The sequence below is a fragment of the Oryctolagus cuniculus genome, chromosome 3, assembly GCF_964237555.1.
Source record: "Oryctolagus cuniculus chromosome 3, mOryCun1.1, whole genome shotgun sequence".
NCBI lineage: Eukaryota > Metazoa > Chordata > Mammalia > Lagomorpha > Leporidae > Oryctolagus > Oryctolagus cuniculus.
The window spans coordinates 39,567,334-39,580,971 of record NC_091434.1 but is presented as its reverse complement, the minus strand read 5'-3'; the positions used below and the strand labels follow the sequence as shown (position 1 = coordinate 39,580,971).

The window sequence follows — 13,638 nt, the reverse complement described above, 5'->3', positions numbered from 1 at the left end:
TTTGGTCATTACCAGAAGCAAAACCCTGTTTATTTTTGTTAACTTGTTTCCATAAGTGTGTAGAAGTTTCTTTTGAGTGGATATTATACTAGTAATTGTCTTTACATTTTTGACATTTTTCTCCCAATAAATTATTTTAAAATGATTTATTTGGGGTGCAAGGCAAAATATTGTTGGTGGAGGATATTACTCCTCATTCTTTGAGTTCAAGGATGTCCATTTATTAAATTATTTTTGTGAGTTTCTGTCTTTTTTACTTCCATAGATTTAACTACCCTAGACATTTGGCTTTGGTTTACAATTGGGTGAGGAGCGTCTGGGCTGCAGGTGTGTAAGGCCTAAGAAGTCATTTGGTCTGGCCCTGCCAAAGCAATTGCAAGGCAGGACTCAAAATTCAAGAAATCTAGAGCAGGATAATTTTTAAGCTGATAATTTTGTGTAGCCCACAAGTTAGGCTATAAATATCCAAATGGCTCTGGGGAGAAAAAAGGTTCCCCACCTCTGGTTTACATGGATGCCTCTTGGAAGCAACTAATTATTATTACATACACAACTATGTATATCAAAGGATCTTCACAAAGTTCAAGTGGAGTGCATATTATGAAAAATTATGCATGAATTGCAAAATAGTTTATACCAAAATAAATATTTTAATTGGTTTTCCAAACTTTTTGAAGTTCCATTATAAAATTAAACTTATTAGAAATCAAAGGAAGAATTTCAGATATTTGATTAGACTAATTATAGGAAAAGTATAAATATTATACATGATTATTAAGTATGTTTGGACTTTTATTCATTTCATTAGTAGTTGTCTTCCAGTAGCTTAACTGGTGACTATATGAGTTCTTGTCTTTTGGAGCCATACAGCTATGGGGATGAACAGCATTCCTCTCTCACTCTGTGTTCTGTATTATAAAAGCTACCTATTTCCTTACCCTGAGTGCCTTCACTGGACATGAAAAGGTACCAGAGTGGTTTTGTGCTTGAATCTTAAATGGAATACAACATGAAGTACCTATGCAAGTTTTAAAATCATTTTTGTAAAATGCAAATTCCTCATTTCATTCCCACTTACCTTTAGAGTTCCGTTAACTTCGAATGATGATGATGATGGTGATGATAAAGAGAAAATGCAGAGTAATAAGTCTGTTATATCAAAGACACCACCTGATATTCCCTCTTCAGTATCAACAAGGCAATCTTTATCAATTCACTATAATTTGGAAGAGTTACTTCAGAAAGAAAATAATCAGAATGTGTATGATTTAGATGACTCAAGACATTTTTCTCCTATTGTGGATATACTTCCCAAAGGTGAGATTGTTTTAAAAATTTGTTTTGAGTGTCAGTATTAAATAGTAGCATTCAGGGGGGCTGACATTTTGGTATAGCAGTTAGAGCCCTCGCCTGCAACACTGGCATCCTATATGGGCATTGGTTCACGTCCCAGCTGCTCCACTTCCAATCTAGCTCCCTGCTAGTGGCCTGGGAAAGAGGCGGAAGGTGGCCCAAGTGTTTGGGCCCCTGCTACCCACATGGGAACCTGAATGAGGCTTCTGGCTTCAGCTTAACCCAGTACTGGCCATTGCAGCCATCTGGGGAGTGAAGCAGCGAATGGAAGAGCTCTCTCTGACTCTCCCTCCTTCTCTGACTTTGATTTTCAAATAATTAAGTAAATCTTAAAAGGAAAAATAGTTAACATTTGTCAGATTTTCTTGAGGATAATGATGTACAAATAGTTAATAAGCTGTCTGTTATAGCTAACTTATACCATTTAAACTACTAATGAAAATTTTAACTTAAAACTAAATATTCTCACCACTGTCAGGCCCACGGTAGTTCATACTGTTACTCTGGAAGCAGCAGTGGGCCTGGGGCCAGCGTTCTGTGAGGTGGGTTAAGCTGCCACCTATGATGGCAGCTTCTTGTATGAGTACAGGTTTGAGTCCCAGCTGCTCCACTTGTGATTCAGCTCCCTGTTAATGTGTCTAAAAAAGCAGCAGAAGATGGCCCAAGTGCTTGGGGCTTGGGGCTCTGCCACTCACATGGGGAGACCCTCATGAAATTTCAGGTTCCTGACTTCTGTCTGGCTCAACTCCATCATAGCCATTTGGGGAGTGAACCAACAGGTAAAAGATCTCTCTCTCTCCCTTCCTCCCTCCCTCCCTCCCTCCCTTCCTCCCTCCCTCCCTCCCCCCTCTGCCTTTCAAATAAATAAAATCTTTGAAAAATAACAAGTGGTCTTAAAGAGCTTGTCTTGGTATACTAACTTGTGAATTGAAAGATACCATTTATTTTAGTTAGTTTTGCCCTCTCCTTTCATAGAAAATGAACCTTGGGGAAGGGCGTAGATAGGTATAGTTATAACCAGTTAGTGAAAATTTGATCCTGGTTAATGACCAAGCCAAAAAAAAAAAAAAAAAAAAAAAGACGTTTTTGTTTACATGGTATTCTTCAATGATACTCCTGTGGTACAGCCTGCTGTGCTTATGTAATTTTTCATAGATTTTCACATAGGAGTATGTAACCACAACTAAATTGAATTTAGAATTTAGAATTACTAGTCCTTTTTGAAAACTTATGTGAGTTTATGTGTATACATGCATACATACACATGAGTTATATAACTGTTAGTTAGCTATATTATCTAGTAGGCTTTTGATAGTAATCCTTTTCAAAGTTACCACTATCATTTAGGTTCACCTGCTAGCCTCCTTCTATTCTACAAATACATGTTAATGACTCGACTGTTTGGTTGTACTCTATTCTAGGGTTGGGGCTCAGGCAGAGTGAATTCTCCATAGTATACTTTTTTTTTTTTTAAGAGTTATTTATTTATTTGTTTGAAAGGCAGAGATACAGAGAGAGAAGGAGAAAGAGAGAGAGAGATCTGCCATCTGCTGGTTCATTCCCCAAATGATGACAATGGCTGGGGCTAGGCCAGTCTGAAGCCAGAAGCCAGGAGCTTCTTCCAGGTCTCTCACTTGGGTATAGGGGCCCAAGTACTTGGGCCTTCCTCTGCTGCTTTCCTAGGCACATTAGCAAAGAGCTGGGTAGGAAGTGGAGCAGGCCAGACTTGAACCAGTGCCCATATGGATGTTGGCACTATAGGTGGAGGCTTAATCTATGCCATAGCACCAGCCCATTATAGTACACATTTTCTATAGATAGAAATGTATAATGTGATTTAGGAATACTCTGATCATTTCTAATTTTCATCAGCATAGATTCTTAGTAATGTGAGATCTGAACAAAATACGTCGTTAGAAATCCTTTCTAAAAGGAAGACCTTTCTCTCTGTCTCTCTGTCTCTCTCTCACTGTGTAACTCTGCCTGTCAGAAAAAAAAATCCTTTCTGTGAAACAGCTGTATTTCTTTTTTTTTTTAAAGATGTATTTATTTACTTGAAAGTCAGAGTTAAACAGAGAGAAGAGGCAGAGAGAGAGAGAGAGGTCTTCCATTCACTGGTTCATTCCCCAGATGGCTGCATGGCCGAAGTTGGGCCGATCTGAAGCCAGGAGCCAGGAGCTAATTCTGGGTCCATCTTCTACTGCTTTCCCAGGCCATAGCAGAGAGCTGAATCAGTAGTGGAGCAGCCAGGACTCGAATCGGCGCCCATATGGGATGCTGGCACTGCAGGCTGTGGCTTACCACTGGCCCCGAAACAGCTGAATCTCTAATCTAATTTGTTTAAAGTAACTTTTTACTTATTTCATGAATTTCATTTTCCTTTATTTTATAGAAAGTTGTTCTTCCTCGGACCAAAATTTCAAGAGTTCTCTAACAAGTGGGATGAGAAATATCGAGTCAATTGACCAGAGAAGGGATAAACAATCTCCTAGTAACGTGACGGAAAGGAAGAAGCGTGGGTCATCACAGGGGTCAGTCAGACTTTCTGTAGACACTCCTTGTGCAACACATTTAGATGAACAATGCATTTCAACTCCAGAATTAAATCTGAAGAAGGATATAAATGATGATACTCATGAAGCAAGTATTGACACACAAAGAACTAAACCATGTCTTCCTTGCTTATCATCTGAACCTGCAAGGGAACCTAATGCAGAGTGCGTGAGTCAAGTCCAGGATAATAATGACTTTCAACTGCAGAAAACAGTGTATGATGCTGACATGGAATTAACTACTAGTGAAGTCAGCAAAATTGTTACAGTCTCAACAGGCACCAAAAATAAAAGTAATAAAAACACGGAAGGTTGTCAAATGAGACCTTTCAGAAAAGTGAAAGATCCAAGCTCTGAAAAAAACAAAGAAAGATCAAAGAGAAAACGTAAAAATAGTTCAGATATGGATATTGAGGAAAAGATTGAAAACATACCAAAAAGAAGATCTGTTGTCCTGGATGGCCAAAGGAATTCCCAAGACCCACATTTTACCTTCGATACTGAGCAGCTGGCTCAAGTGAACACACTGCAGGAAATAACCCTCCCTAATAACTTCAACCCAGATGACAGACATAATACACAGTGTAATAAAAAGAAGAAAAGAACACATGTAGCAAATGGAGAAGAGGAAATATACTCTTTCTCTCAAAGTTCAGATCAATTCCTGCAGGAGAGTAAGTTTAATATGGGTCAGAATTCTATAACTTGTAATAAAAGTAAAGCTTCTAGACAGACATTTGTGATTCTTAAGGTAGAAAAAGGTAACGTATTCCCAAAGCAAAAGGATAAAGAAGACATTTCCAAAAACCTAGAAGGCACAAATGAATTTGAAGCAGCATGTGTCTCCACCAAAGATAATGGAAATTTAGGTGATTATGAGACCCAGAATATGTTGGATTTGGAAAAGTGTGTCACTGATATGCAGCCTGCTCAGCAAAATGAATCAAAAGTGAATAAACTTGGATGTAAAGTAAGTAGGAAGACAGAAATAATTTCTGAAAGAAACCAAATACATGAGAATGATAAAGATTTGAACAGCCTAGAAAATGGTAACTTTTTCTTTCAAACCCAAGACAATAAAGAAACCATCTCCAGGAATCTAGAAGTTTCAAAACGATTTCACATACCTGCTGTTCTTATTAGGGACAATGGAAATCTATATGAATATGAAACCCAGAATGTGTTGGATTTGCAAAAGCAGATCACCGACATGTACCCTGTTCAGCAAAACGAATCTAAAGTTAATAAGAAGCTTAGGCAGAAAGTAAATCGGAGAACAGAAATAATTTCTGAAGTAGATCATTTAAATAATGACAAAAGTGTGCATTGCCTAGAAAAGGATAATTATTTCTTCCCAACCCACAAGGATAAAGAGATCATCCCTGGAAACCTGGAAGACCCAAATGAATTTCAAACATCTGTTCTTCCTACCAAAGATAGTGGAAAGCTTTGTGATTATGAGAGGGTGACAGAGCATGCCCATGCTATGCGATCTGCTTGTCAAAATGATTCAAAAATAGTTAAGAAGCTTAGACAAAAGGTATATCGAAAGACAGAAGTGATTTCTACAATGATCCAAATGCAGGAGAATGATGGCGAACGTGTGCATGACCCAGGAAAGGGTAACAACTTTTCTCCAACCCAAAAGGATAAAGAAACCATTTCTGGAAATGTTCAAGTCACAGATGAATTTCAAACAGCTGATCCTCCCACCAAAGGTAATGGAAATTTATGTGACCATGAGACCCAGAATATATTGGATTTGAAAAAGCATGCCACTGATAGGCAACCTGCTGAGCAAAATGAATCAAAAATAAATAAGCAGCTTAGGCAGAAAGAAAATCGGAAGATGATAATTTCTGAAATGAACAGAATATATGAGGGTAATGATAAAGATGTGCATGCTCAAGAAAGCTATGTAAAAGACCTTGATTTTAAAATAAATAAGTCTAAACAGAGACTTGACCATCAAGACATGAACAGTGGGCACTCTATGGAAATAAACAGTAATGAAAAGGAAAATAGTCATCAAATTTTAGATCCATACAAACTAGTTAACAAGTGTAGGAAAAAATCAGGCAAAGTAAAGAACATTTTGACAAGAGATAAGAATAAACCTTCTGTGGAGTCAACAGAGTCTTCACAGACCTCTCCCCCCTTAGAATTTCATTTGCGAAACATTAATGAAGCAGATGCTGTTGTTGGAAACCAAATTGAACAACATAATAATGAGAACGGAAGTTCAGCACCTCTGAGTAAAAAGAGAGAGACTCCCTTTGCAGAGAGGATAACAGAAGGAGAGTGCAAGGTGAAAAAACTAAATAAAGGGACTTCCAAATCAAAGAAAAGAAAGACCTTCGTAGTTCCTTCTCCAGATGGCCATGAGGTGATGGGGTTAATACTTGACTCTGTTCAAGGCAAGTCAGTTGACTGTGAACAAGCTGATAAGGAAAACTATTTGGAGAATGAGAAAATGGTCAGAATTAAGCCAGACTTTTGCACAAAGGTGTTTAAATCTTTTTCTCAGATTTATTCACCTAACATAAAAGATTCTTCCTTTCACACTGTTCATGAGGATTCTACACCTTTGGGTATTTCTTCTACTAAAAATCTGATAATAAAAGAAAATTTTGCCCTGGAAAGCTCACCAGTTTTTCAAGTAAATAATGATGTGCATGAGAAGGTGAAAGAGATGAAATTTAAGGAGAATCAGACAAGGAAAAAATCAGGAATAGGTAAGTCAATATCCAAAGCAATCAAGTTTTAGAAGTCTAAATACATTTTATGTAGCCAGTAAAGCATTTCCTGTTATAACTAATAATTTTGTGGAATTTTAAGCAACATATAGTGGTGTAATGTAATCTAGAAATAGCGTTAAGGAATTTAAAGGAAGTTTACTACTTTGAGGAGAATAACTGTAAGAATATCTTGAACATTTATGATAAAAAATTGATGTTGTGGCCGGTGCCGTGGCTCGCTAGTCTAATCCTCCGCCTTGCGGCGCCGGCACACCGGGTTCTAGTCCCGGTCGGGGCGCCGGATTCTGTCCCGGTTGCCCCTCTTCCAGGCCAGCTCTCTGCTATGGCCCGGGAGTGCAGTGGAGGATGGCCCAAGTGCTTGGGCCCTGCACCCCATGGGAGACCAGGATAAGTACCTGGCTCCTGCCATCAGATCAGCGCAGTGCGCCGGCCGCAGCGCGCAGGCCGCGGTGGCCATTGGAGGGTGAACCAACGGCAAAGGAAGACCTTTCTCTCTGTCTCTCTCTCTCACTGTCCACTCTGCCTGTCAAAAAAAAAATTAATGTTGCTTTACTGCAAAGTTGTCTGATATGAGGGTGCTTCAGAAAGTTCATGGAACATGGAATTAAAAGTTTGAGGCAAAAACAATTCAAAAAAATCAAATAGTTCATGGAAAATTTATATTATAAAACAACTGCATCTGCTTTTAGAGTTTAGGATGTGTTTGAGGACTGTTGAGCTATCTTTCTTCACTCATGGTGCCTTTCAGAGAGGGAGGATAGTGGGATACATGTTGAATAAATGCAGTAATTTGTGTGATTCTGTTGAACCATGAAGAATTTGTATCAGCCTATATTTTATTTCAGAATAAAATATCAGAGGCTTCTTTGATAGTTTGTTTCAAATTTTAAGCCTCTTTTCCTCTCAAATTGCTAAGTTTTAAAATCTGCTGGCAGTGATTTGTAAATCATTTTAAATCCTCTATTTATTTCCATATTTCTGTATAGACTTCCATAAATAACTGAAAAAATATTTTTCCCAGGTGCTAGAACATTACAGGACTTGACAAATACAAGTTTTGTTTCATATGACACTGCTAAATCTGAAAATGTGTTAGAAGATCTGTCCTCAGAGCTGCCAAGCCGAAGGAGGAAATGTGCTCCTATCTCTTTAAAAGAGCCAAGTCTCAGAGGGTAAGTATTTCCCTGCGTTCAGGATGCTATTACAAAATGCATGCTTTTAAGAAGCATCCCACCTGAATTAGAATCTGATCATATCTGAATATTAGTAAAACCTCGTTGACGTGTAACAACCATGGCAGATCTGGGTAGATTTGAAGAAATGTATTCATTGAACAGGCTTTTCTTTTTTTTTGATCTGGACTTGTTGACATAGATCCAATTGGTTCTTAGTCCTACTACTATTATTTTTAAAATTGTAACTATGATTTTTTTTAATTTGTTGCCTATGCTTTGCAAACCACTGTTTTTTTATCTTTTGCCCCCATTTCTTTATTGCCAGCTTTGTTCCCTAGAAGAATTCAGTGTGATTTAGATATTTCCAGTGACCTTTGGCTTCAAAGAATAACAGTTCTTTTTCTTTGTTTTGTTAAGCTTCAATTATATCCTGGTAGGCACTACTTCCTCCCCATTTATCCGTTTATCAGATTTAATAGTTATCAGCATTTTGCCATATTAGCTTCATCTATTATTTGTTATAGTATTTTTGAAGTAAAATCCCAGGGGCCAGCATTGTGGTGTAGTGGGCTGCTCCATTTCTGATCCAGCTCCCGGCTGGTGCACTTAGGAAAACAGCTGAAGATGGCCCAAGTACCCATATGGGAGACCCAGAAGAAGCTCTTGGCCCCTGGCGTAGGCCTGGCCCAGCCCTGGCCATTGTGGCCACCTGGGGAGTGAACCAGCAGATGGACAATCTCTTTCTGTCTCTCCCTCCTTCTCTGTAACTCTGCCTCTCAAATAAAATAAAGACATCTTTAAAAAATAAATAAATAGAGCAAAATCCCAGTAATTTAATTTCTAAAACTCTTCTCTATTTATCTGAACGTAAGAACTTAACAAAGTTCTTAACAGAACTAGATAACAATTAACACATCTAATGAAATTATCAATAATTCCTTACTGTCATTTGATAAATGATCCCATTGAGTTATCTCAAAAATGCCTCTTTACATGTGTTTCATTCAGAATTGTGATTTTGAGATAAATCAAGTAGCATATTTCAGATTTTATCATATTTGGGACAGTATTTTCTATAGGATAGAGAAAAATATTCTAAATTTTCTCTTCCTTTCATCATTTCAGTTGTTTGCTTCTTTTGTATTTAAAGACGTTGATAGTTTTGAGAAGTATTTTAAATCAGTAACCAGCAGATGGCAGTAATGCAAGGGTGGGTGAACAAAGAAATTCAGAGTGAAATAAAGGATCAAGCGCTTTCTTTAAAAAAAAAAAAAAAAGCTTTATTGAAATATTGCAAATTTCTCTTTATTGTGACATGCCATACATTTCACCCATATAAAGGGTATAATTCAGGGGTATTTAGTATATTCATAGATACATGCAACCATCACAATAATTTTAGAACTTTTTTTTGTAAGATTTATTTTATTTGAAAGTCAGAGTTACACACACAGAGAGAGACAGAGAGAGAAAGAGAGAGAGAGAGGTGTCTTCTATCTGCTGGTTCACTCCCCAGTTGGCCGCAACAGCTAGAGCTGAGCCGATCCGAAGCCCGGAGCCAGGAACTTCATCTGGGTCTCCAACATGGGTGCAGGGGCCCAAGGACTTGGGCCATTTTCCACTGCTTTCCCAGGCCATAGCAGAGAGCTGGATCAGAAGTGGAGCAGCTGGGACTTGAACTGGCGCACTTGCTGCACCACAGCGTTGGCCAGAACGTTTCTTCACTTCAAGAAGAAATCCTATGCTATATCGTTTAGCTTTGCCCTCCAGCCTCCGAGACCTAGGCAACCATTCATCTGTTTCCTTTCTCTACATATTTCACTGTTCTAGGTGTTTCATATCAAAGGAATCATATAATATGCAATCTTTGTGATTTCTTTCATTAGTATAATGTTTTCAAAGTCATCCATGCTCTTGTATGTGTCAATAATTCAATCCTCTTTTTGACTAATAATATTCTACTGTGTGTATGTATGTGTATATCTATATATCTCACATAATTTTGCTTATTCAACTGTTGATGGGCATTTGGATTGTTGCCCTTTTTTGGCTATTAATAATACTGCTATGAAAAGTCACAAATAATTTTTGCACAGTAAATTTTCTGTTCTTCTTAGGTATATATGTGGGAGTGGAATATACAGAAGCACATAAGGAGGGTCGTACTAGTATGGTATCTCTGTCTTTAATAAATTGAGGAACTGCAGGACTGTTTCATATTCCCACCATGTTCTCATAGCTGTCTATGAGGTTTCCTATTTCTCTTCACCTCACCAATACTTGTTATTGACTTCTTCATTCTATCCATCCCAGAGGGTGTGAAGTGCTATCTGTTTTGGTTTTGATCTGCGGTTCCCTAATGCTAATGGTGTTGAGCATTTTCTCATGTGTTTATTGGCCATTTCTGTTTGTCTTCCTTGGAGAAATGCCTGTTGATCCTTTACCTTTTTATCAGCTGAGTTGTCTTTTTATTGACTTACAAGTTAAGCTCTTTATCTTGAACTAGTTTTAGATTTACAGGAAAGTTGCAAAAATAGTATAGAGGCTGATCAGCATTCCCCTCTGCTTTTTAAATATTTATTTATTTATTTGAAAGTCAGAATTACAGTGAAAGAGGGAAAGACAGAGAGAGAGAGGAGAAAGATCTTCCATCCACTATTTCACTCCCCAAATGGCTGCAACGACCAGGCTGGAGCCAGGGTCTTCAACCGGGTCTCCCACATGGGTACTGGGGCCCAAGCTCTTGGACCTTCCTCCGCTGCCTTCCCAGGTGCATTAGCTGGGAGCTGGACAGAAAGTGGAACAGCTGGGACTCAAACCGGCGCCCCAACTCAATGCTGGCACTGTAGATGGCAGCTTAACCTGCTACACCATTGTGGTGGCCCCATCAATGCTCCTTATTGAGATTTCCCTAATTTTACATCTTATATGCCCACAGTACATTTATAAAAAGTGGAAAATTAGCATTGGCACAATAATATTAACTAAGCGATAGACTGTCACTAATATCCTGTTCTTTCTTGGGGTCCTGTCCAGGGTTCCATCTTAGATTTAGTTTTTGTTTCTCCTTAGCCTCCTCAAACCTGTGCCATTCCTTTTTTTATCGTGCCTTTGACCCCACTGAACAATACTAGTCAGTTATTTTATAAAACATTCCTCAGTTTGAGTTTGTCTAATATTTCCTCATAATCATAATGTGGTTATGCTGGGCAAGAATTCCACAGAAACAAGATATTCTCGTTGCCTCATATCAAGGATTCATCAAGTCATTGTATCATATCCTGGCAGTGTTAACCTTAATTACTGCATTACCATGATGTCTGCTAGGTTTATTCACTGTAAAGTTACTATCTTTTCCTTTTTACTTAATGAACATTGGGGGGGAAATTTTTAGTCTATGGATCCTGTTCCTTAAGCTTTCACCCACTAAATTTAGCATGCATGAGTTGATCTTTCCTGCAACAGTTATTTCTGTGGTGTTTGATCAATATTGACTTTCTGCTTTCATCTTTCCTTCAACATTAATTGGAATTCTTCTATAAGGAAGAGCATTATATTATTTATATCAGTCTGGGCTCTATTTTATTCTGTAGGTGAAAATGCAATACTGTTGATCTTTTTTTCATTGTTCAGGTTATTTCAGCTTTATTTTGTAAAAGATTGCATCTGCTGTTCACTGCCCAAATGGCCAAGATGGCTGGGGCTGGTTCAAGCTGAAGCCAGGAACCTGGAACTCCACCCAGATCTTCCATGTGGGTGGCAGGGTGACCCAAGCACTTGGGCCATCCTCTGCTGCTTTCCCAGGCGCATTAGCAGGGAGCTGGGTCGGCAGTAGAGCAGCCAGGACTTGAACCAGCACTCTGGAACAGGATGCCAGTGTCACAAGTGGCAGCTGAATCCACTGCACCACAGCAGCGGCCCCCTTCTAGCTTTAGGTATTGGGAATTCCTTCAGATCGGCTCCTGTCTCCTTTCAGTGAGTGAGTACTTCCTCACTCACTTTCTGATACACAAGATATTGCCAGCTCTTCTTAGTGTTTCTCCTGTCCCAGCTCCAGAATCAGGCACTTCTTCAGGAAGCCCAGTTTCCTTGATTTGAGAACTTGTTAAAAACCAAGATCCGGCACTGCGTAGCTTCTGTTGTGCTGTATTAATTATCTGTTGCTGCACAACAATATTACCATCAACCTGGTGGCTTCAAACAGCACACGTTTATTGTGTCTCAGTTTCTGTGGCCCAGGAATCGGGCAAGACTCAGGGGAGTCTCCTCTTAGGGTCTCTCAATGCTGCGGTCGGGATGTCCTCCAGGCGGATTGTCATTCGGAGAGTCTACCAGCAGACATCCTGCTTCTGAAGTCACACAGGATTGGTTTCTCCATGGTTGTAGGATAGGAGTCCTCGGCTTCTTGCTGTTCACAGCTCCTTGCTGCATGTGCCTCCTTCCCAACAAGACCACCTACTTCAAAGCCAGTTATGGGAGTGCCTCTAGGGCTAATCTGCTAGGAAGAATGACAAGTGCTGTCCCTCAGAAGCGAGCTATCCCATCACCTTTGTCATAATCTGTTAGGCACAAGTCACAGCTCCTGCCTTCCTGCAAGGTGAGGGGTCATAACAAGGGCGTGAACAACAGCAAACTGAGTTTTTTGGTTTTGTTTTTTAAAGACTTATTTATTTGAAAGGCAGAGTTACAGAGAGGCAGAGAGAGAGAAGTCTTTCATCCTCTGGTTCACTCCCTAAGTGGCTGCAATGGCCAGAGCTGGGCCAGTCTGAAGCCAGGAGCTTCTTCTGGGTCTCCCATGCCAGTAAAGAGGCCCAAGGACTTGGGCCATCTTCTGCTTTGCCAGGTCAAAGCAGAGAGCTGGATTGGAAATGGAGCAGCCAGGACTCGAACCAGTGTCCATATGGGATGTCAGCACTGCAGGTAGAGTCTACTTGCTACGTCACAGTGCTGGCCCCAGGCTGAGGTTTTAGGGGGTGCTTTCTTAGAATCTGTCCACCACAGCTGTGGTTGCCATTAGGCCCTCTCAATAGACAACTGGAAAACATATATACGTATAGTAACCCACTTAGACATATGTTGTTTTTTAAAGATTTGTTGATTTGTTTGGCAGAGTTACAGAGAAAGAGATCTTTCATCCTCTAGTTCACACCCAAAAATGGCCACAATGGCCAGGGCTAGGCCAGGCTGGAGTCAGGAGTGAAGAACTCCATTCTGTCTCCCGTGTGGGTGGCAAGAACCAGGCACTTGGGCCATTTTCCACTGCTTCTCCAGGCCATTAGCTAGGAACTGGATTGGAAGAGGGGCAGCCAGGACATAAACGGGTGCCCCTGTGGGATACCAGTGTTGCAGACGACAGTTTTACCTGCTACACCACGACACTGACCTGGACATACACTTTTACGTTTTTAGTAAAAATCATGAATTTATACTAATATCTGTGATTCCGGTCTGTTTCCACAGCATTCGTTTTAGCCTTCCTCCTTTGCTTATTCGTAATTTCTTTATCCCCGTGGTTCTGATTATAAAATATTTACTTATTTTATTAAGTTCTAGCATACACGTAAAGTAACTTTAGAATTGTTAATACATATTCCTATGAGAAACATGTTTCATAACTAGGTTATAACATCTGGGTACAGTTCTTTTTGTGTTAGGTTTTCTTCTTCCATATCTTCTTCAGTGTTGTTGTATTATTCATCTGTAATTTGGTTAGGTTAATTTGTTATTGCTTGTTTTACATTATACCAATAATACATATTCTATCAACAGTGTGTTAAAAAAACTGTGTTCCTCTAGCCT

General features: G+C 39.4%; 1 protein-coding gene across 2 annotated transcripts in view; it reads left to right on the top strand.

Moving 5' to 3' along the window:
* The window catches only part of SGO2 (shugoshin 2), a 41,437-nt gene that overhangs the window by 16,148 nt on the left and 11,651 nt on the right, over positions 1 to 13,638 (top strand). For both annotated transcript variants that reach the window (XM_008258943.4, XM_070070419.1), the window contains exons 6-8: positions 1,085 to 1,317; positions 3,746 to 6,640; positions 7,686 to 7,836. In XM_008258943.4, the coding sequence (XP_008257165.3) occupies positions 1,085 to 1,317; positions 3,746 to 6,640; positions 7,686 to 7,836 (3,279 nt within the window). The remainder of the gene's footprint in view (positions 1 to 1,084; positions 1,318 to 3,745; positions 6,641 to 7,685; positions 7,837 to 13,638) is intronic.